General features: G+C 44.9%; 1 protein-coding gene across 1 annotated transcript in view; it reads right to left on the bottom strand.

The window, feature by feature from the left end:
• Nucleotides 1–5867: 5867 nt before the first annotated feature.
• LOC126199005 (probable cytochrome P450 6a13) overlaps nucleotides 5868–25548 on the bottom strand; it is a 101135-nt gene continuing 81454 nt past the window's right edge. Inside the window, exons 5-6 of the mRNA XM_049935685.1 lie at nucleotides 15815–16063; nucleotides 5868–6731 (exon numbers count right to left, since the gene is read on the bottom strand). Of these exons, the coding sequence (XP_049791642.1) occupies nucleotides 6547–6731; nucleotides 15815–16063 (434 nt within the window). The 3' untranslated portion in view covers nucleotides 5868–6546. The remainder of the gene's footprint in view (nucleotides 6732–15814; nucleotides 16064–25548) is intronic.

The raw sequence follows: 25548 nt of genomic DNA, 5'->3' as shown, positions 1-25548 counted from the left end.
CCATCAGTAAGTACCCTCTCTCCACCTCAAAGCCATCCAGAAATTTCTAAAGATGTTGAAGCCTCTGATCGTACAATTTGGGTCGATCAGCAGTATACGACTCGTTGATTTTGGATATGTGACAGACCCAATGTCATTCCTCCCTCTCGCGAAAGTCCCTCTGTGCTTTGCAGTCACATCAGCTGGTACTAAGAGTCAGTTTGAGGTCGAAGAGGAAAGTGGGCATTACTGTTGTCAACAGCAATTATACACTGAAGAGCCAAAGAAACTGGTACACCTGCTTAATATCGTGTAGGGCCCCCGCGAGCACGCAGAAGTGCCTCAACAAGACGTGGTATGGAGTCGACTAAGGTCTGAAGTAGTGCTGGAGGGAACTGACACCATGAATCCTAAAGGGCTGCCGATAAATCAGTTAGAGTACGAGGCGGTCTTCTCTTCTGACCAGCACGTTGAAAGGCATCACAGATATGCCCAATAGTATTAATTCTGGGGAGTTTGGTGAGCAGTTGAAGTTTTTAAACTCAGAAGAGTGTTCCTGGAGCCACTCTGTAGCAATTCTGGACGTGTGGGGTGTCGCATTGTCCTCCCGGAATTGCTCAAGTCCGTCGGAACGCACAATGGACATGAATGGATGCAGGTGATCAGACAGGATGCTTACGTACTTGTCACCTGTCAGTGTCGTATGTGTCTGTATCAGGGGACCCACATCACTCCAACTGCACACGCCCCCACACAATTAGAGAGCCTCCACCAGCCTCAATAGTCCACTGGTGACATGTAGGGCACATGGATTCATCAGGTTGTCTCCGTACCCCTACACTTCCATCCGCTCGATACAATTTGAAACGAGACTCGTCCGACCAGGTAACATATTTCCAGTCATCAAGATTCCAATGTAGGTGTTGACTGGCCCAGGAGAGGCGTAAAGCTTTGTGTCGTGCAGTCATCTAGGGTACACGAGTGGGCCTTCGACTCTGAAAGCCCATATCGGTCAAGTGACGCTTGTTGATGGCCCAGCATTGAAATCTGCAGCAGTTAGAGGAAGGGTTGCACTTCAGTCACGATCTACGATTCTCTCTGTCGTCGTTCTTGCAGGAGCATTTTCCAGCCGCAGCGATTTCGCAGATTTGACGTTTCACCGGATTCCTGATATTCGCGGCACACTCCTGAAATGGTCGTTCGGGAAAATCCCCACCTCATCGCTGCCTCGGAGATGCTGTGTCATCGCTCGCTCGCCGACTATAACACGACTTTCAGACTCACGTAAATCTTGATAACCTGCCATTGTAGCAGCAGCAACCGATCTAACAACTGCGCCAGACACTTGTTATCTTGTGTAGGCGTTGCCGATCGACGCGTAGTGTCCTGGCTGTTAACAGATCTCTCAATCTGAATACGCATGCGTATGTTAACACCGTCTTTGGCGCTTGTCTGTAATATAACGTGCCACCAAAATAGTTACAAAATATCCGTAAATAACCCCCGAAATTTCGTCCTTTTGGTTTCACTCTGTATACGACGGCGTTTTATTTAGCATTATCACTAAATGTACGGCCCATCATTTATTACCTGAGGCACACTTGTTCTAATACGAAGAGATTTCAGAAAGCAAGTTACACGTGACGTCTCAAGCTAAGATTATTGCGCAACAAGACTCGCGCATTATCAGGATGGAGGATATGGTCCCGTTCTCCTGCAGACACAGTTGTGCTACGGCACGGATACCAGCCCTATCTACGTGTGCGATTGTCATAGCGCACTAATTGGAAACATACTCTAAAGTTGAAGTAAGCGGAACAGTGTGAGTCATGTGGACAACCGGTCAGATTGTTAACAGACTGAATGTGAAAATCTTGCTGTACATGGACCAAATGTCGCTTTCAGCAGTACTGAAACGTTGCCAACAATTTAACCAAGGCCGTGGAGCCGTGAGCGATGGTGATCGGGGACTCCAGAAGGTGCACCATGCTATTTCGGTCTTTTCTGCTAGCTGAAAGTAGATTTGGGAGAGAGGAGATTTTTCAACGATGAGGACGCTCAGACATCGGTTATCGAACTGTTCCGTGACCAAGAAGCGGATATCTGTCGTCGAGGAATTAAACGATTGATAGGACGTTCCGATCGCTGTTTGCAGAGATCTGGTGACTACGTTTGGAAACGGTGTCATTCATCTGTATCACTTTGAAGTGTAGTACAGCATTCAATAAATTTCACATGGACTGCATAATAATGTGAAACCAGCATTTTGAAAGAAGGGTGCCCCTTATAAGAGTCGTCAGGTGCATTTTGTCCGGGGCTTTCGCCATATATTTTCAATTTGATTTTTGCAGTGTGTAGCTGGAGGCAGTCGAAGCAAATACTGTTCATCACGTCTTTCATGCGACAGCCATTGCCAACGGAAAGTATCGGTTTGTTTTCCGTTTCAAACAAACAAATTTTTGAGGCGTAATTCTTCGTGCCCATTTGATAGAGTGGTCAAAAATAAGTGTAATACGATATTATATTTATCGACGTGTATTAAAAGGGACAGTAAAACAGGAAGAATGACCGGTACTCCAAGAGCGTCTGAATAGCGCTGCTGCAGTAGCAGTCATTGCGGAGCAAAGCAGTTCCGACGATGCTGCAGTACCGCTAATTCTTCCTGTGTTACTGTCCCTTTTAATACACGTCGATAAATCGAATATCGTATTACACTCAATTTTAACCGCCATACCGAATCGGCATTCTAGCATTTGTAGAGTTAAAGAGAGCTTTTGACAATGTTTACTGGAATACTCTCTTTCAAATTCTAAAGGTGCCAGGGGTAAAATACAGGGAGCGAAAGGCTATTTACAATTTGTACAGAAACCAGGTGGCAGTTGTAAGAGTCGATCGACATGAGAGGGAAGCAGCGGTTTGGAAGGGAGTGAGACAGGGTTGTAGCCCCTCCCCGATGTTATTCAATCTGTATATTGAGCAAGCAGTAAAGGAAACAAAATAAAAATTGGGAGTAGGTATTAAAATCCTTGGAGAAGAAATAAAAACTTTGAGGTTCGCCGATGACAATGTAATTCTGTCAGAGGCAGCAAAGGACCTGGAAGAGCAGTTGAACGGAATGGACAGTGTTTTGAAAGGAGGATATAATATGAACATCAACAAAAGAAAAAAGATGATAATGGAATGTAGTCGAATTAAATCGGGTGATGCTGAGGGAATTCGATTAGGAAATGAGACACTTAAAGTAGTAAAGGAGTTTTCCTATTTGGGGGGCAAAATAACTGATGATGTTCGAAGTAGAGAGGATATAAAATGTAGACTGGTAATGGCAAGGAAAGCGTTTCTCAAGAAGAGAAATTTATTAACATCGAGTATACATTTAAGTGTCAGGAAGTCGTTTCTGAAAGTATTAGTATGGAGTGAAGCCACGTATGGAAGTGAAACATGGACGATAAATAGTTTGGACGAGAAGAGAATAGAAGCTTTCGAAATGTGGTGCTACAGAAGAATGCTGAAGATTATATGGGTAGATCACATAACTAATGAGGAGGTACTGAATAGAATTGTGGAGAAGAGGAGTTTGTGGCACAACTTGACAAGAAGAAGGGACCTGTTGGTAGGACATGTTCTGAGGCATCGAGTGATCACAAATGTAGCATTGGAGGGCAGCGTGGGGGGTAAAAATCGTAGAGGGAGACCAAGACATGAATACACTAAGCAGATTCAGAAGGATGTAGGTTGCAGTAAGTACTGGGAGATGAAGAAGCTTGCACAGGATAGAGTAGCGTGGAGAGCTGCATCAAACCGGTCTCAGGACTGAAGACCACAGAAACAACATCGAATCGGCACGAAAAATTACGCTTAAAAAATTAGTTTGTTTGAAACGGGAAACAAACCAACGCTTACCGTCGTTATTGTGAGTGCCATGAAAGACGCGGAGATCGGTGTTCGTTTGGGCTGAGTAAAGCTGTACACTGCGGAAACAAAATCGTAAATAATTTACCGTAACACCAGAGAACATTTGCCAGAAGGCTAATAGCTGATACGAGTTGTACATAAACATGTAGTTTCTCCAGATCATTAAAGTTGGATCGCAATGTTTTCGAAGCGTTTCTCTTGTACGCCACGACGTTGCCATCGACTTTTACAATATTATAGATGGCATCTTCGCCACGTATGTTGTGTATTGGTCGCACGACAGAGGTGAAACAGTTGGCCCTTGCGGTAAGACAATGCTCATCTCTGTATTATTATTGGCGTCCCACAAATAGTAAATTTTATCTCTGTATGCGGTAATAACACACCTGTGAGTGTGAAAGAATGATTTTTAGTCCCTACATTTTGAATATTAGTATAACTGCGATGAGGACACCGATCGCTTGTTGGTCGCAGTTGCATAAAGCGTAAAGATTCAGTAAATAGGTCAATTATCCTAGATTAACAGCTAAAGGAATAAGACACTAATTTGGGAAATTTATATCAGTGAAAGAAAGGAAATATCCTATTGTGTTTTTATTTGACAGGGGAACAGATAAATAAAATAACAACAACTTCGACTTTATAACGTTTTCTTTAATATGTACAGTTTTCATTCGGAGGAATGACAAAAGGAAAGGAACTTCATCAATTCTGTTTACGAGTAGTGTGATTAGTACTGGGTATAAAAGTTTATTCCTCAAGGTCCAGTAATTTGGTACATGAGTATGGTTGTTCAACCACAAAGATGGTTTATCTTTCGTGTGATCACGATCCGTTCCTTACCTTGCCATGCAACCTCGTTACCAGACGACAAGCACACAACAACAGAAGCGGCTGAGGAGTTGATTATACCTCAGTGGCGTGTCATGGATCCACTTCGGTGGTTCAGGAATTACGAGTGTTCAAGAGATGTGCTGCTTCTAAAGGCAGCTCGTGTCGGAATCATTATATTGGGGCGAAAACAAAAATTAATGTGACTCATAAGTTTGTTCGCATTTGACAGTCATTTCAGTAAATGGTGCTAGCAACTTTCTGGCTCCAGATGTACTGTCATTCAGTAATTCACTAATAGCGCAGAACGTGTGATCATATAAAGCTGATCTGATATGCTCTTTATGGTGACCCTTACGTATCAGCGAAAATGATTGTATTGCTTCAACGTATTTAAAGGTGATCGAACATCCCAGGAAGCTTTGTAGACACAGCTGTCAAAGAAATAATTGCAAAGTCTCGCTGACCATACAGAGAGAGAGAGTGTACGAAGTAGCAGAAACCATAAGTTTGTCCACGGCAGCAGTGGTTAATATTATACACGACATGGTGAAAATGAGCTCACTTGACTGGCCTTCGTACGGCGCGAATAGCTGTAGTGGAAGACAATCGACAGATTTCCAATTCGAAGCTACGTTTGGCAACGTTGAAGTGAGACCAGGAGGACATTTTGCGTCGAGCTGTCACCGGCGACGATACTTGATGTCATGATTTTACCCCGCAAACCAAAGAGCAGTCGAAGCAAACAACTTCCGATGAGTCAGCCTAAATGACAGTAAAGGCAGATTCGTCGGCCAGCTGGATAAGTTTTGGGGACGACTGCTTGCGATGCGAGGGAGGGGGGGCTTAAATTCCTGAATTTCTTTCAAAAACGAAAACTGGAGACTGCTACAGTCGGAAATTAGGGAACGTGAGAAGCAATTGAAGTACTTTTCACACAAAGACCAAACGCCAGCATCATCTTCCGAAGTGGTCACCGAAACACCACCCGAATTCGTTTTCAATTGTTGACAGTCACTTTGCCCTCCCCCTCTGCTTCATCCACATAGTCACCCAACGGAGAACTTCTTCTTGCTGTTGAATGAATTTCATGTGGGTACTAATTCAGTTCAAAGTCGACAACATCATCAAGAGAGAGACGCTTGTGTTTTAGAGAATTTTATTCTATTTTCCTAGAATTCTGAGAACAGCACAGGAGTTGGCAAACGTGTAAATTCTTCAATGGAAGATACTGAAAGGAGTAAATAGTGTGCAACAAAGGCGAGTTCATTCCCAAGACGAGTATTTATTGAACCGTCGTTACCTTGGGATTCCCCAAAGCTGTTTTGAGCCCCTACTGTGATAAGATCCAGCCATGGCTTGAGGATTACACGGTCACATAGGTCGCCAGCAGCTCGAAGTCCATCGGCCTCACAAATTAGTCAGGCACACCTCGAGATCCAAATGTCCAGGTAGAGCCCCCTGATGCAGTGTGAAGTGTGACCCATTTTCGGTTGAGAAGCAGCCGTCGTCTGCGGCTGACACGGGCCCAAAAGTCATCTGTAGGGGGAGTGGAAGCGGGGGGGGGGGGGCATGGAGTATTGGTGGGCTCTAATTCCATTGGCCTTCCAGAAAGTCTCATGCAGAACAGGAACTCTTAAGCATGCCGACATTGATACGGAGTGTGGCCTGTCTTTACCGGAGAAACACCAACGAACAGGAGAGGGGACTGATCGACAGACCACCTGTGAGTCTCGAAGTGTTCCGTGCTGCAATGGATTCACGGGCACGACCACGAGCTGGCCAGGAGCGCCGCCCGCAGGTGTGGAGCGCAGGCCGTCCTCAGTGCATTGGCAGCCACGGCCTGGGGATGATGCGGACCCATAGCCCACCTGCCGGGGAGCCCAGAATCCTGTGCGGCTCGTACTCTGCCGGTCTGCCGGAGGAACGCGGGCACGGCCGGAACTCGAAGCGCGAAAGTAGCGCCGCGAGGCCCGCCTTCACCACCACCTGTGCGTATTTCTGTCCTGCAAACAGACGGAGCGAGCACACGGAAATGAAATGGTTCAAATGGCTCTGACCACTATGGGACTTAACATCTGTGGTCATCAGTCCCCTAGAACTTAGAACTACTTAAACCTAACTAACCTAAGGACATCACACACATCCACGCCCGAGGCAGGATTTGAACCTGCGACCGTAGCGGTCACGCGGTTCCAGACTGAAGCGCCTAGAACCGCACGGCCACACCGGCCGGCGGAAATGAAATAAAATCTGAAAATTATCGCACTGACTAAAAGACAGGAACAGAGGTGAAGTAAAACCCAAATATCGAGACTGAAAATATATGAATACAAAGACCTCAAGTGAAGGCATTAAAAGAGAAAGAGTGAACAGGATTGTTGTACCTTACAGACGCTGAGGAAAGAGTAAATGGACCTACGGAGAAATCTGGAAATGTTGATAAAGTTCAGAGAGAAGAAAGAGAATCTTTGAAATTTGAGAGAGACATGGCGACTTCGTCAGATACATCGATGGTTCACCTGAATGGAACCAAAAGTGTCTTCGTAAGTGATTATACAATGAAGACCCGAATAATCTGGTACATGTGCCTAATATCGTGTACGGCCCCCACGACCACGCACGAGTTCTGCAACACGACGTGGTACGGACTCGACTAATGCCTGATGTAGTGCTGGAGAGGATTGACACGAAGAGTCCTGCAGGGCTGTCCATATATCCGTAAGAGCACGAGTGGGTGGCGATCTCTTCTGAACAGCACGTTACAAGGCATCCCAGATATGCTCAATAATGTTCACGTCTGGCGAAGTTGGTGACCAGCGGAAGTGTGTAAATTCAGAAATGTGTTCCTGGAGCCAGCCAGTAGCAATTCTGGACCTGTGGGGTGTGTCGCATTGTGTCCTGCTGCAATTGCCCAAGTCCGTCGGAATGCACGATCAGACAGGACTCTTACGTACGTGTCACCTGTCATCTAGATGCATCATGGGTCCCATGTCACTCCAACTGCACATGCCCCACACCATTACAAAAAAAAAATGATTCAAATGGCTCTGAGCACTATGGGACTTAACATCTGTGGTCATCAGTCCCATAGAACTTAGAACTACTTAAACCTAACTAACCTAAGGAAATCACACACATCCATGCCCGAGGCAGGATTCGAACCTGCGACCGTAGCGGTCACGCAGTTCCAGACTGAAGCGCCTAGAACAGCACGGCCACACCGGCCGGCCCACACCATTACAGAGCCTTCAAGAGCTTCAATAGTCCCCTGCTGACATGCAGGGTCCATGGATTCGTGAGGTTCTCTTCATACACGTACACGTCCATCCGTTCGATAGAATTTGAAACGAGACTCGTCCGACCAACATCAACAGTGTAATGTTGGTGTCGACCGGCCCAGGCGAGGCGTAAAGATTCGTGTTGTGGAGTCATCAAGAGTACACGAATGTGCCTTCGGCTCCGAAAGCCCATATCGATAATGTTTCGTTGAATGGTGCCGACACTGACACTTGTTGATGGCGCAGCATTGAAATCTGTAGCAATTTGCATAAGGCTTGCACTTCAGTCACGTTGAGTGATTCTCTTCAGTCGTCGTTGTCCCGTTCGTGTAGGATCTTTTTCCAGCCACAGCCATATCGAAGATTTGATGTTTCACCGGGCTCATGATATTCATTGCACACTCGTGAAATGATCGTACTGGAAAATCCTCACTTAATCGCTATCCCTGAAATGCTATGTCCTATCGCTAATGCGCCGACTACAGCACCACGTTCAAAGTCACTTAAATCATTACAGCAGTACTAACCGATCTAACAACTGCTCCAGACGCTTGTTGTCTTATACGGTATATGCCTCATCCACCCCAGTGCCGTATTCTGCCAGTTCACGTACTTCTGTGTGTGGACACGGATGCCTATACCAATTTATTTAGCGCCTCAGTGTAGGATTAAGGAAGACTGACAACCGTAAGGCACGGATAATGGAGTGTATTCAACCTAACTGTGGTGATGCTGATGAACTGATACGCTGAATATTGTGCACGAACCTGACTACTTGGGCTACAAAACGACTAATGATCGTAGAAATAAAGGCCGGAAGTAGCATGAAAACCTTTCGTGAAGAAGATAATTGAGGTGACATGGATAATAAAATTAAGCGGTACTGATACTGTTCTGATACATTTTGTGTGTTGTTCTACGTGGAAGTTATTCGCTATCGACAAACAGTGCATGTAAGAAGAGCTAAACGTCCAAGATTATTTCAAGTGTCATGAGTAAATTGAGTAACAAATAAAGAGGTACTGGGTCGAAAGAAGGGATAAATACATTGTCCAATCACATGTATGTGACCACCTATCAAAAGCCTGACTTACCAACTTCTGCAGCGAGAGACGTGCAGGAAGACAGTCAGTGAGGTTCTCGAGGGTGCATAGAGGATCCACGGCGTGAACAGCCCTATGGATGTGATCCAAGAGATTCTCTATTAGCTTCAAATCCTGTGAGTTTAGTGGCCAGGGCAGTACAGTAAACACATTCCAGTGCTCTCCGAACCACGCAGGTACGCTGCAAGCTGTGTGACTAGTTGCATTGGGCAGCCACTAGATGCCATCGTGCCAAGGAACAACAAATTGCGTGCCGCGGTGAGCGTGGTATCTACGGATAGAAACATGCGTGTGTTAATACATTGACCTTTCCGAATGGCGAGTTCACCCAGGGAAGGCTACGAAAACATTCCCCAGACGATAACGCTCCTCCTGTGATAGCGTAGATTTTCCCGGCGTATCAAATACTGATGATTTTCACGGGTTTGCAGCCGGGTTCCATCGTCCTGACGACAACACGATATTTCGGCGGACCATCTGGCCGCCATCTTCGGGTGAAATTGAGTGCACAATCACGCCGGAACTGTCTGGTGATATTATTAACAGAGATAAAGGTTTTCCTTTAAGTAAGTCGTTGTTGTTGTTGTTGTGGTCTTCAGTCCTGAGACTGGTTTGATGCAGCTCTCCATGCTACTCTATCCTGTGCAAGCTTCTTCATCTCCCAGTACCTACTGCAACCTACATCCTTCTGAATCTGCTTAGTGTATTCATCTCTTGGTCTCCCTCTACGATTTTTACCCTCCACGCTGCCCTCCAATGCTAAATTTGTGTTCCGTTGATGCCTCAAAACATGTCCTACCAACCGATCCCTTCTTCTAGTCAAGTTGTGCCACAAACTTCTCTTCTCCCCAATCCTGTTCAATACCTCCTCATTAGTTACATGATCTACCCACCTTATCTTCAGCATTCTTCTGTAGCACCACATTTCGAAAGCTTCTCTTCTCTTCTTGTCCAAACTGGTTATCGTCCATGTTTCACTTCCATACATGGCTACACTCCATACAAATACTTTCAGAAACGACTTCCTGACACTTAAATCTATGCTCGATGTTAACAAATTTTCTCTTCTTCAGAAACGATTTCCTTGCCATTGCCAGTCTACATTTTATATCCTCTCTACTTCGACCATCATCAGTTATTTTACTCCCTAAATAGCAAAACTCCTTTACTACTTTAAGTGTCTCATTTCCTAATCTAATCCCCTCAGCATCACCCGATTTAATTTGACTACATTCCATTATCCTCGTTTTGCTTTTGTTGATGTTCATCTTATATCCTCCTTTCAAGACACTGTCCATTCCGTTCAACTGCTCTTCCAAGTCCTTTGCTGTCTCTGACAGAATTACAATGTCATCGGCGAACCTCAAAGTTTTTACTTCTTCTCCATGAATTTTAATACCTACTCCGAATTTTTCTTTTGTTTCCTTTACTGCTTGCTCAATAAACAGATTGAATAACATCGGGGAGAGGCTACAACCCTGCCTCACTCCTTTCCCAACCACTTCTTCCCTTTCATGCCCCTCGACTCTTATAACTGCCATCTGGTATCTGTACAAATTGTAAATAGCCTTTCGCTCCCTGTATTTTACCCCTGCCACCTTCAGAATTTGAAAGAGAGTATTCCAGTTAACGTTGTCAAAAGCTTTCTCTAAGTCTACAAATGCTAGAAACGTAGGTTTGCCTTTTCTTAATCTTTCTTCTAAGATAAGTCGTAAGGTTAGTATTGCCTCACACATTCCAACATTTCTACGGAATCCAAACTGATCTTCCCCGAGGTCCGCTTCTACCAGTTTTTCCATTCGTCTGTAAAGAATTCGTGTTAGTATTTTGCAACTGTGACTTATTAAACTGATAGTTCGGTAATTTTCACATCTGTCAACACCTTCTTTCTTTGGTATTGGGATTATTATATTCTTCTTGAAGTCTGTGGGTATTTCGCGTGTCTCATACATCTTGCTCACCAGATGGTAGAGTTTTGTCATGACTGGCTCTCCCAAGGCCATCAGTAGTTCTAATGGAATGTTGTCTACTCCCGGGGCCTTGTTTCGACTCAGGTCTTGCAGTGCTCTGTCAAACTCTTCACGCAGTATCTTATCTCCCATTTCATCTTCATCTACATCCTCTTCCATTTCCATAATACTGTCCTCAAGTACATCGCCCTTGTATAAACCCTCTATGTACTCCTTCCACCTTTCTGCCTTCCCTTCTTTGCTTAGAACTGGGTTGCCATCTGAGCTCTTGATATTCATACAAGTGGTTCTCTTCTCTCCAAAGGTCTCTTTAATTTTCCTGTAGGCAGTATCTATCTTACCCCTAGTGAGACAAGCCTCTACATCCTTACATTTGTCCTCTAGCCATCCCTGCTTAGCCATTTTGCACTTTCTGTCGATCTCATTTTTGAGACGTTTGTTTTCCTTTTTGCCTGCTTCACTTACTGCATTTTTATATTTTCTCCTTTCATCAATTAAATTCAATATTTCATCTGTTACCCAAGGATTTCTATTAGCCCTCGTCTTTTTACCTACTTGATCCTCTGCTGCCTTCACTACTTCATCCCTCAGAGGTACCCATTCTTCTTCTACTGTATTTCTTTCCCCCATTCCTGTCAATTGTTCCCTTATGCTCTCCCTGAAACTCTCTACAACCTCTGGTTCTTTCAGTTTATCCAGGTGCCATCTCCTTAAATTCCAACCTTTTTGCAGTTTCTTCAGTTTCAATCTGCAGTTCATAACCAATAGATTGTGGTCAGAATTCACATCTGCCCCTGGAAATGTCTTACAATTTAAAACCTGGTTCCTAAATCTCTGTCTTACCATTATATAATCTATCTGATACCTATTAGTATCTCCAGGATACTTCCAGGTATACAACCTTCTTTTATGATTCTTGAACCAAGTGTTAGCTATGATTAAGTTATGCTCTGTGCAAAATTCTACAAGGCGGCTTCCTCTTTCATTTCTTCCCCCCAATCCATATTCACCTACTATGTTTCCTTCTCTCCCTTTTCCTACTGACGAATTCCGGTCACAAGTCACAAGTAAGTCGTGGAATCCTATTTTATCACAGATAAAACAACAACGGTCTGGTTTCCGACCGGCTGCATTTTAATTTTGCGATTCCTCGCTTTTGACAGTTTTCACCGCTGGCGCCGCTAAAATTCTTCGCCTCACAGAGGGCAGCTCTTCCGTTGCTCGCGCACGCGCAGCCGGCCGAAGTGGCCGTGCGGTTAAAGGCGGTGCAGTCTGGAACCGCAAGACCGCTACGGTCGCAGGTTCGAATCCTGCCTCGGGCATGGATGTTTGTGATGTCCTTAGGTTATTTAGGTTTAACTAGTTCTAAGTTCTAGGGGACTAATGACCTCAGCAGTTGAGTCCCATAGTGCTCAGAGCCATTTGAACCATTCGCGCACGCGCAACGGCCAGTACCCTTGGTATAAAGGAGCCGCCGAATCTGAGGTCACTTCAATCCCTATCTCCGTGTTAGTCTATACTTTTTACCTCCGTTTTCTCCCATTATTCTGTTTTAAGTTTTCCTTTATTGCCTTATGTATGTACCATTTATTCTTATTTTAAGTTGTCATGTCACTCGGCTGAAGAGCGGCGGATTGTGCCGCCGAAAGCCCACCCCTGCCCATATGGGGCATGGGAATGAAATCACAATAAAGAAAAAAAATGAGGTCTCTTCAGTTCCGGCGTGATTGTGCACTCAATCTCACCTGAAGATGGCGGCCAGATGGCCCGCTGAAACATCGTGTTGTCGTCAGGACGATGGAACGCTGCTGCAAACCCGTGAAAATCAACGCTCCTCCTGGTTGCAGGTGTTTGTTCAAATGGTTCAAATGGCTCTGAGCAGTATGGTACTTAACTTCTGAGGTCATCAGTCTCCTAGAACCCAGAACTATTTAAACCTAACTAACATAAGGGCATCACACACATCCATGCCCGAGGCAGGATTCGAACCTGCGACCGTAGCGGTCGCGCGGCTCCAGACTGTAGCGCCTAGAACCGCTCGGCCACTAAGCCGGCCGCAGGTGTTTGTTTCCAGACGTTTCGCGATGTGCTTGCCAACAGTCAACAGTCTGATGGAGCATGAACGTCATTCATCTGAAAAGGCAAGCTGCTGCCAATCGGTGGAAGTCCAGCTGCGGTATTGGTGTACAAATTCCAGCCTTCGTCACCGGTGAACAGCAGTCATCGTGGATGCTTGAACCAGGCTCCTGATGCTGACGCCCATACACAGCAATGTTCGCTGAACGGCCATTAAGGAGAGACTTTTGGTAGCCCCTTGGTTCACCCACACCGTCAGATGCTCAACTGTTGAACGTCTATTCACCCGTAACATCCCTGCAGCCGTCGTTCACCGCTATCATCTGTGGCCTGCGGTGTATCATAGTTGCCTAGGCGCTAGATTTGGATAGCGCCATTTAGCCACGCATGGTATACTTTAACAACTTCAGCGCATGAACAATTTACAAATTTAGCCATTTCAGAAATGCTTCTATTCTTCGCCCAATAGCCAATGATGATGCCTTTTTGGACGTCAGACAAATTGCTCCATTACCGCATTACGACAACTGGTCATCCCCGGTGGGCGAGCGGTTCTAGGTGCTTCAGTCCGAAACCGCACGACTGCTATGTTAGCAGGTTCGAATCCTGCCTCGGGCATGGATGTGTGTGCTGTTCTTAGGTTAGTTAGGTTTAAGTAGTTCTAAGTTCTAGGGAACTAATGACAACACATGTTAAGTCCCATAGTGCTCAGAGCCATTTGAACCATCTAACAACAACTGCACTGCTCCCGCATCTGCCCGACACTAGTAGCTGCTACTTCTGGTCCTGCCACCAGACGTGTGTGAGTCGTTATTGCAAGTTGGCCTCAAACATAGCCGATGGTCACATTAATGTGACTGGCCAGTGTATTTGGATTTAATATCCCAGCCACGACAAGGTCATTCGAGAGGTACTTGTGCAAATCGAGGGGGCTATATGGTCGAGCTGTGCTAAACATGATATAGCCTGATATGACACTTCCTGAGGTATCAAGTAATATATAATTTAATATTGAAGGGAAATGTAGGGGGAGAGAGGAAGAATTTTAGAGATATTAGTTGTACCAGGTAAAGTGTCTGGAAGAGTTTCATGAAACCTGACCTAGGGCAGCCAACGGTAACAAGAAATTAGTTCCATTGGTGTGAAGCGAAGATTGACCTTAACGCAAGTAACTGTTGCTCAAGTTTTGTGCCATGCCGGAGGTATCAGCGAGACTGCAGCATAAACACGGCCTTAATTTCCATGTGTCAGTTCCCACACTGAGCAGCAAATACAGTTTGCAGGGGTACCATCTGAAGCGGTCTCCATGGCTCCAACCACAATTTCAAACAAAGAACTGGCTGTAATGCCCTTCACGTATGGCTGGTTCAAGTGGCTCTGAGCACTATGGGACTTAACATCTTAGGTCATCAGTTCCCTAGAACTCAGAACTACTTAAACCTAACTAACCTAAGAACATCACATACATCCATGCCCGAGGCAGGATTCGAACCTGCGACCGTAGCAGCCCCGCGGCTCCGGATTGCAGTGCCTAGAACCGCACGGCCACCACGGCCGGCTTCACGTATGGGCTTGGTGATACATAGAAAGAAGGATCTTTTATTGTATGATTGTATGATAACGGAACAAACACTGGTAGCAGTTACTTCTGTAAAATATCTGGGAGTATGCGTACGGAACGATTTGAAGTGGAATTATCATATAAAATTAATTGTTGGTAAGGCGGGTGCCAGGTTGAGATTCATTGCGAGAGTCCTTAGAAAATGTAGTCCATCAACAAAATGAGGTGGCTTACAAAACATTCGTTCGACCTATACTTGAGTATTGTTCATCAGTGAGGGATCCGTACCAGGTCGACAGAGGAGATAGAGAAGATCCAAAGAAGAGCGTCGCGTTACGCCACAGGTTTATTTGGTAAGATAGCGTTACGGAGATGTTTAGCAAACTCAAGTGGCAGGCTCTGCAAGAGAGGCGCTCTGCATTGCGGTGTAGCTCGCTGTCCAGGTTTCCAGAGGGTGCGTTTCTGGATGAGGTATCGAACATATTGCTTCCCCCTACTTATAGCTCCCGAGGAGATCACGAATGTAAAATTAGAGAGATTAGAGCGCGCACAGAGTCTTTCCGGCAGTCGTTCTTCCCGCGAACCATACGCGACTGGAACAGGAAAGGGAGGTAATGACAGTGGCACGTAAAGTGCCCTCCGCCACACACCGTTGGGTGGCTTGCGGAGTATAAATGTAGATGTAGATGAACAGTGCACTGGACGCAGCACGACCGTATGACGAAGCATATCTTCAGAGAAGTCAGCATTCACCATGCCCCTTCTGCGAATGCAACAGACCTATCCAAGTAAACCCATCATACTGTATGGAGGTGACAGAGAACAGTGTTGACACCACGAACGGAGAAAAGTGCCAGTGGCAGGAAATGACGAATATAGTGGCACAACTGGGACAACACTCCAAAGGCCCACGATATGAATGGAAGCTGCTTGTGAGGAAGGGTGTTTGAAGGCTTCTGGAAAATTAGAAAAGTTCACTACATGATATCTGCGGCATGGCCCAAAACTTGAGCAACAATGAGAGTAACGAGATATCCTACATGCTGTATCAGCTCAGATGCTCAGACTATGTCGTTAACTGTGTTCGTGTGTACTTACCCAGACAGGCCCTGGGACCGTCGCCAAACGGCCAGTAAGGGGCGCCTGTGGCACCGCCTTGGTTGTCGGCGAAGCGCTGCGGGTCGAAGCGCAGTGGGTCCGGGTAGTGGTGGGGGTCCCGGTGCAGCGACAGCACCGGCACATACACCATGGTGCCCGGCTGCACCACCAGCCCGCTGTCCGGTACCCGGTACGTCTGCGTGCACTGCCGCATTAGGTATGACTGCAGCGGGTACAGCCGCAGCGTCTCTGCACAAGGGTACAGTACATCGCCAGTCAAAAACGACTCTTTCTGTAGATACATACATTCTTACAACACACCCTCATCGAACATGTTTCACTATGTGTGTCCCATTATTTTGATTTTTTAGCAATTTAGCACGACTAGAAGACGGGACCGGTTGGTAGGACATATTCTGAGGCATCAAGGGATCACCAATTTAGTATTGGAGGGCAACGTGGAGGGTGAAAATCGTACAAGGGATGAGTACACTGAACAGTTTCAGAAGGATGTAGGTTGCAGTAGGTACTGTGGGATGAAGAAGCTGGCACAGGATGGAGTAGCATGGAGAGCTGCATCAAACCAGTCTCAGGACTGAAGACCACAACAACAACAGCAATTGTCTGCCTTCCAATGTCCATGAATTATCCATCCCGCACCAAACAGGTGCGAGGGACTTTGCTCACTTTTAAAACTCACAGCGTAACTTAATTATAGAAATGGATTAAATACATCATGTTTGCAAGAATACACATAACAAAAAATACCTCTCAATAGCCACAAACTGAAACACTGCAAAACAGACACACAGCCACAAATAATAATTGCTATCGAAACTATATTTAAATCAACCAACAATGTAGCAATATACACATTAATCAAAATAGAAGAAACGACAGCCAGAACATGTATAAATAAAAATTACCAAAAAGGCGGAGGTTGGAGAATAGCTTCAAATAAAACAGTTTATGAAGAAGTAGAACCAGTGAGTTTGGAAAATAACTTCATAGGAAACAATTTATAAAGAAATAGAACCAGCGACAAGTGCAATGAAAAAGAAACGGATATCTTTCCTAGTACGTCAGATGAGGACAATGGATAATGGAATGGAATAGTAATAACGGCATTAGACGGATCGCAGAGCTCAGATTCTTCGGGAAAAACATATCACACCACCAAAAGAAATTCAACAACAGGGAATGGGGATGGTGATTTCGGATGAGGAGAGAACTGCACGATCTTTGAAAAAGTATTGGGCCAATAAGAAGCAGGTCACTGACTATAGTGGTCTAATATTGCCCATTATAATATATATATATATATATATATATATATATATATATATATATATATATATATGAAGGGCTTATTTCAATAGTGGTACAAGTCCATTTTTGTCTATTCTGAGATAGAGAGTCCTAAAGTTAAATGAGCGCCGAAAAATCTGCAGTTGAGATACCACAAATATTCAAGTACATATACCTAAATGTTTCTGGCATCTCAACTGCAGATTTTTCAGCGCTCATTCAACTTTAGGACTCTGTATCTCAGAATGAACAAAAATGGACTTGTACCACTACTGAAATAAGCCCTAGCCATATATATCAGGAATAACTTACAAACTGAAGGATATAATGGGTGACATACAACGAATCTACTTTAACTTATGTCAAACAATTAGGAGTAGCTCATGCCTGGATGAAAAAAAAAATAATCAACTATGTAAACAGAGTAATTGTAAATCGCTAGAACAGCAGTTCAGCTCACTGCACTGACCCACTTGCAGTTTCACCCCGTTTATTTAACTCGACTGTTACGTTACAAATATATGCAGGAAAGCTGCTTTGGAAATCTTGTTGAGATCAAATGAGCGCCAATTGTGACCATTAGGTACAGAGATACATTTTTCAAGATAGGTTAAGAAAACGTACCATTTGTAGCCTTAGGTGTATCCCCTTTGAAATTCTGAAGACAGCAGGGCTAAAATACAGGGAGTGAAAGCTATTTACAACTTGTACAGAAACCAGACAGCAGTTATATGAGTCGAAGGGCACGAAAGGGAAACAGTGGTTGAGAAGGGAGAGTGAGACTGGATTATAGCCTTTCTCCATCGTTATTCAATCTCTACATTGAACAAGCATTAAACGAAACAAAAGAAAACTTCTGGGTAGCAATTAAAGTTCTAAGAAAAGAAATAAAAACTTTCAGGTTTGGTGATGACATTGTAATTCTGTCAGAGACAACAAAGGACTTGGAAGAGCAGTTAAACGGAATGGACAGTGTCTTGAAAGAAGGATATAACACGAACATCAACAAAAGCAAAACAAGGATAACGGAATATAGTCGAATTAAATCAGATGATGCAAGGTGAATTACATTAGCAAATGAGACACCGTGAAAAGTAGTAGATGCGTTTTGTTATTTGGGCAGAAAAGGAACTGAAGGTGGCCGAAGTACAGAGACTATAAAATGTAGTCTGACAGTGGCAAGAGAACCATTTCTGAAGAAGAGAAGTTTGTAAACATCGATTTCAATGTTAAGAAATCTTTTCTGAAAATGTTTGTCTGGTGCTTAGCCATATATGTAAGTGAAACATGGACCATGAACAGTTTAACCAAAATTGGAACAGAAACTTTCGAAATGTGGTGCAACAGAAGAATGTTGAAGATTAGATGGGCACATCATGTACCTAATGTGGGGGTACTGAATAGAACTGGGGACACAAGAAATTTGTGGCTCAGATTGATCAAACGGAAGGATCGGTTGATAGGACACACTGTGAGACGTCAAGGGATCACCAGTTTAGTACTGGAAAGGATGTGTGGGTGATAAAAATAGTAGAGGGAGAACAAGCAATGAACAAATGATAATTAATGGAACCCCTCAGCTGCCGACAGGTGTTGTTGATATACCTCGATGGGGACAGCTGAAAAGGTGTGCCCCGACTCGAACCTGGGATCTCCTGCTTACATGGAAGACACTCTATGAATCTGAGCCACCGAGGACGCAGATGAATGGCGCGACTGCAGGGACTTATCCCTTGCGTATGTACCTAATAGATATTTGCCCATCCACTCGTTACTCGCGCCAACTAAGGTGACGAATCCCGTAAGAGTTCGGGCAACCTGTGCGTATTCGCACAGACGAAGGCCAATGGACAGACGGGTGCTATGCAATGTGTACAAGAAAGAAGACGGAACAATAAAACTTGAAGATTAAGGACAAAGTGCTTGGATAAAAAGGTTGTAAGGCAGAGATGCGGTCTTCCATCCCCACTCTTCCATCTATACATCGAAGAAGCAATAACGGAAATTAAAGAAAGTTTCAAGGGTGGATTGAAATTTACGTTTAAAGGATATTTATATAAGGATTCGCTGATGTTATTGCTATCCTCAGTGAAATGGAAGAAAAATTACAGGATCTGTTGGATGGAATGTACAATCTAATGACTACAGAATATGGAATGGGAGTAAACCGAAAAATGCCAAAGGTAATGACTTGTAGCAGAGACGAGAATGGTGAAAAAGTCAACATCAGCAATCGGGACCATGCAGTAGATGAAGTTACGGAATTCTGCTACCTAGGAATCGGAATTAACCATGACGGACGAAGGAAGGAGGACATATCAAGGAGAAAAGAAGAGGTGAGGTTGGCATTCCTGGCCAAGAGAACTCTGGCCTTAATTTGAAGAAGAAATTTCTGAGAAAATACGTTTGGAGCACAGTATTGTTTGGTAGCGAATCATGAACAGTTGGCAAACCGAAACAGAAGAGAATCGAAGGGTTTGAGATGCGGTGCTGCAGAATAATTTTGAAAATAAGGAGAACTGGTAATTAATGAGGGGGTCCTCCGCAAAAAGAAAGTGACAAAAAGAAGGGACAGGACATATAGTATATATGTCAAGGCATCAGGGAATAACATACATAGTACTAGAGGGAATTGTAGAGGGAAAAATCTGTAAGGAAGACAAAGGTTTGAGTACATCCAGAAAATAACTCAGGATGTAAAGTACAAGTGCTACTTTGAGATGGAGAAACAGAGAAGGGGGAGAATTTGTGGTGGACCGCATGACACCTATCAGTTGACTAAAAAAAATAAAAATAAAGCATGTAATCCATGATTTTCTCCTTTGTCTCCTAACAAAATATTCTACCATGAATATTCTTGAAACCACTTTATCTTGTTTTATTCTCATCAGATGGCCTGGTCACTGAAGTCATCTGGAATTTATTATTCTTACTGTTTTTGCTTGTAGTGATAGCATGTGAACTTTTATGTTGTTCCTTTCCAATAACTTCATGATTTATTATCACAGTATGGATTAAATATGCTCCTATGGATATTGAAAGACTTGTAACTGGTGTTCTTTCATTTTAGTTAAACACTACATTTCTATTCGATAGGTCAGGACTGGTCAGATGATCGTGTTTGTAGCTTCACTAGCTGTTACCACGTGTGCGTGCACATCAGTAACTTTGCTATGTTGAGGGATGGAGAGTGACTAAGCTGTTGTATGAGCCATGACGTAAGCTGCTCACATGTTTCTACGCGTCTGCCTGTTTGGGTAAGCATATCTCGTGTTGTGCCCCCAGCCCCCTCTCCGCGCCCTCCACAAGAGCTACAACGCCTGACAAGGTGGCAGCAGGCGCATCTACTCATTGTAAAAGGCGAACTTCATGCAACAAACTTAATAATTTTTGAACATGCTTCTGTTCACTGATTTAAAAAAAGATGTTCCACTCCCTACTTCACCCTCTTAGGCATCGATTTCTTTTTTAATTTTTAAAGGAGCTTTTTTTATTCGTGAAAAGAAAACAAATAATTACACCATCGCATTTACATAACACACACCAAAAAAAGTTTTGCATCACCTCGGAACCGAGAGTTCCGGAACCTGTACAGAAAATTGGAATATAGATCAACATAAACATCATTTTCGCCCTTTTCGTTGCTCATGAAAACCACACATTGCCTGTTGTATCACCATACAGCGAGACCATCAGAGGTGTGGTCCAGATTGCTGTACACGCCGGTACCTCTAATACCCAGTAGCACGTCCTCTTGCATTGATGCATGCCTGTTTTCGCCGTGGCATACTATCCACAACATACTATCCACAAGTTCATCAAGGCACTGTTGGTCCAGATTGTCCCACTCCTCAACGGCGATTCGGCGAAAATCCCTCAGAGTGGTAGGTGGGTCACGTCGTCCATAAACAGCCCTTCTGAATCTATCCCAGGCATGTTCAATACGGTTCATGTCTGGAGGACATGCTCGCCACTCTAGTCAAGCGATGTCGTTATCCTGAAGGAAGTCATTCACAAGATGTGCACGATGGGGGCGCGAATTGTCGTCCATGAAGACGAATGGGTCGCAGTATGCTGCCGATATAGTTGCGCTGTCGGTCGGAGGATGACATTCATCTATCGTACGGACGTTACGGCGCCATCCATGACGACCAGCGGCTTACGTCGGGCACACATAATGCCACCCCAAAACAGCAGGGAACCTCCAACTAGCTGCACTCACGGGACAGTGTTTCTAAGGCTTTCAGAACCTGACCGGGTTGCCTCCAAACACGTCTGTAACGATTGTCTGGTTGAAGGCATATGCGACACTCATCGGTGAAAAGAACGTGACGCCAAACCTGAGCGTCCATTCGGCATGTTGTTGGGCTCATCTGTACGGCGCTGCGTGGTGTCGTGGTTGCAATGATTGTCCTCGTCATGGAGGTCGGGAGTGAAGTTGAGCATCATGCAGCCTATTGGCCGGCCGGGGTGGCCGAGCGGTTCTAGGCGCTACAGTCTGGAACCGCGCGACCGCTACGGTCGCGGGTTCGAATCCTGCCTCGGGCATGGATGTGTGTGATGTCCTTAGGTTAGTTAGGTTTAAGTAGTTCTAAGTTCTCGGGGACTGATGACCTCAGATGTTAAGTCCCATAGAGCTCAGAGCCATTTGAGCCAAGCAGCCTATTGACCACAGTTGTAACACGACGTCCTGCGGCTGCACGAAAAGCATTGCTCAACATGGTGGCATTGCTGTCAGGGTTCCTCCGAGCCATAATCCGTAGTTATCGGTCATTCACTGCAGTAGCTGTCCTTGAGCAGCCTGAACGAGGCATGTCATCGACAGTTCCTGTCTCTCTGTATTTCGTCCATGTCTGAACAACTTCGCTTTGGTTCACTCCGAGACGCCTGGACACTTCCCTTGTTGAGAGCCCTTACTGGCACAAAGTAACAATGTGGACGCGATCGAACCACGGTATTGACCGTCTAGGCATGACGAGCAGCGTACCTCCTTCCCGGTGGAATGAGTGGAACTGATCAGCTGCCGGCCTCCTTCAGTTTAATAGGCGCTGCTCATGCGTGGTTGTTTACATCTTTGGGCGGATCTAGCGACGCCTCTGAACAGTCAAAGGGATGTGTCTGTGATACAATATCCACAGTCAACACCTATTTTCAGGAGTTCTGGGAACCGGGGTGATGTAAAACTTTTCTGATGCATGAATTAGCTTGGATTTTAGTTTTCTATGTCAGTAGTTCATGCACTAGAGGTTTTTGTGTGTAATGTGTGTAATGTTAGTATTCTGCATGTCTCTTGTTTTGCTTGCCTCTCACTGCACATAGAAAAATGAATTTTTAAAGCAGTCTAAATTATGTTTCCGGTTACAGGCATCAGTATACTCCTTTCATTTGTTATTCTCTTATGAATATGACTATTGTGTAGAATAACTATGGCAGGAAGGAGAAAACCTATTGTTTGCAAGCTTTGGTAGACTGTAAATCAACTATCATCTCTCAGGAGGGAGAAAATCCGTTTTTTTGCAAGCTATGGTAAACTGTAAATCCATTATCATCCAAAGTACAAGATACGACATTCAGTAGATGACAGTAGTAAAAGAGGTCCGAATTCCTTATGTACGTAACTAGCAAAATTCGTTTCGTTTTTAATAACTTCACAACACAGGAAAACCGCCCAGGAGAGAGACTGCTTCTTTCCTCAGATTCCACCTCCTCCCCATTTGTTATAACCCCATTAATACCGCAGTGTGTGCACAAGTTTCTAGAAGAGCTCTTTACGCCATTAAACAGAGACGTTCAATTTGCATATATGATTTTTTTCTTCCGACACACATAAAATTGACCAAATGACGGAGGAACTTAACCGAGAAAGTATGATAACAGGCTTGGAGATGGTTACCAGTAAGCACAAAATAATGTACGTTGATTATGCCGATAGGAAAATATATTGCTTAATTAAAGGCTCACGTTTCCGAAACCCCGTAACTGTCTCCCACTGCGAAACTTAAGTTTGAGATTTGGCTCAAAGGTCCCGAAAGGCTTCCTCTGAAATGGGGCTAAAGCGACGTCACCCTTGCACTCACTGACGCTACAAATAGCATGGTGTAAGCACAAACGCGAAACAAATTTCAAAGGTCAGAAATTCATGTGAGGATGAATGTGGGTTAATGATGTATTGGCAACAGATTTCACCATAATTTTGCCGAATCCCGTCCTGGACGTGTCACATGATGGGACGGTTGGAAGATCCGTCATACCCCTTCCCGCTCACATTTTATCCCTTCTCTTGACGCCTCTGGGATGAAGATCCGATCCGCGTTGCCCTGCTTGGAAATAAGGCGGTATTCTTTCGAATGGTCGAGGAAAAATTTCAGACACACGACCATGTAGAACCGACACGAAGAGCTCTCAGGGCCTGGCATAAAGGACACAAATGAAATCAACCCAGTGGGGCTCTGACTGCCATACCTTTGGCCGTCGAAACCACAGTACGCAGTACAATGAGAAGCAGAACGACCTGCTTCAAAACACACCCCGGACGATTCATACCTTCTCTAAGGATACCTTGGGCCAGGAACCACCTTGTGAGTGACCATAAACCTCTGCTTTGCAGTGCGACCACAATTTCTGCCCCAGAGTGCAGGACATAACCCCTAGGGACCGTTGAAAACCATTCGATGAAATTGTTCCAAAGTGGCAAAGAGTGCTTTTGCTTTTTCAGTTCTCTTGTTTCGCGTCCTCATGTGACCTTATCACTGATTGCGGGGAGGGGGAGGGGTGGAGATGCGGCAATAAAACAGCAATCCCCTCTAATTAAGACCACCCAGTTCGTTAACTCCCTCGTTGTTACCCACCCACATTTGCTGAGCACTTTAATAATGTGCCTGTACATAAACAACCAATGGCAAGAATTCTAGACTCCTGCAGGCAGGCAATGGTACTGATCTAGTTCCTCCTAGAAGGGGTGCGGAATTATAGGGATGTCAATGGTTTGCCTGTCAACAAGCACCTAGGAGACCGCCACAGGTTGTGTCTACACAGGTACATTATTAAAGTGCACAACAAAGGCGGGCGGATGGCGCCGCGGTTGTTGACGAACTGGAATGTCTCAGAGGGACCCTCTGCCATTGTATTCACGCATTTGTCAATGTCGGTCTGCCTCCGTAGCGGAGTGGCCAACGTACAGGGCTGCGATGCCGAGGACCTGGGTCCGATATCCGGGACTGTCATCCGGTTTTCCTTGATTGGAGCTCAGGTACGGGAAAGAGCTTCGTGATACCAACAGATAAGCTGTTTGACCAAACAGTAGCGGCTCTGCGATCTGGAAAGTCTACAAAACGGCTAGGAGGCCGGAGCACCGACCACATGCCCCGACACATCGCATCTGCGTGATGCAGCAATGCAGAGGATGACACGGCGGCCAGTAGGCACCCCTAGGGTCTTCGCAGCCCAGCGCTCGCCATGTATCAGTGTCACACTCTCTCTGTGATGACGCCACAGGGGGGTGAGAAACAAGTGGGTCAATACTGTACACAGCAGTGAAAACTACGGTTGCACTGCACTCCAAAGGTGTGCTGTCACGCTCAGTGGGGTGTCAGGACCACAATGTCTTTACCCTAAGGTTCAATCGTCCGGGGTGGGGAAGGCGGTTCGCCAGTGTCAAAGATTGTCAAGAACGCCGAACATTGTCCTGTTGTTCGTCACACTCTAAATTGTCGTTTTAGACCGTGAAATTTGTGGGTATCATCACCCCAATGGAAAGGGTGATTTCATTCATTAACGCCCTTTATGCGACCGCCTGAGTCCTTCCTATGTCGATTCTGAACAGTGGAGTGAGAAGGTTTCCTCGGCCACCCGTAATAAAATCCATTTCCCATCGGGTGACCCGTCCACGATGGCGTTGGGCAGAATTGTGGTGAAATCTGGTGCCAGTGTAACATCGTTAACCCACGTTACACCTCACATGAGCTTCTGAACTCTGCAATTTTTTTTTACTTCCAGGCGTCGACAGCTTGTTGTTTGAAGCGCCGCGAAGCCCGAGGGTGACAGCACAGGGTGTCACGCTTCTGAACCATTACAGAGCAAAGTGGTAGGCACCTTTGAAATAAATTTCAAATTATGTGCCACAACATGACGCATTTATGAAGTTTTGAAAAAGTGATAATTTAATTGTATTGCGGAGGGTAGTGCAGCTTTTGGTGGGGTTATAGACATTTGACGAATTTGGGTACTTGGGGCAACTGAAAACGGAGAGCGAAGCTGAAATAAATAGAAAGATAAAAATTACTTTGGTTTCATATGAGTAACTGAATGCTGTATTCAGAAGTGGATACCCAATTACAGTTAATGAAATACCTGTAACCACTGTATACAGGCGGTACACAGTTACGGAAGTGCAATATGGACGATTCATACGGAAAGTGTTCAGAAGT

This window comes from Schistocerca nitens, chromosome 8 (genome assembly GCF_023898315.1).
Source record: "Schistocerca nitens isolate TAMUIC-IGC-003100 chromosome 8, iqSchNite1.1, whole genome shotgun sequence".
Taxonomy (NCBI): Eukaryota; Metazoa; Arthropoda; class Insecta; order Orthoptera; family Acrididae; genus Schistocerca; species Schistocerca nitens.
Note: the sequence above shows the minus strand (reverse complement) of the source record. Positions and strands in the feature narration are given on the sequence as shown.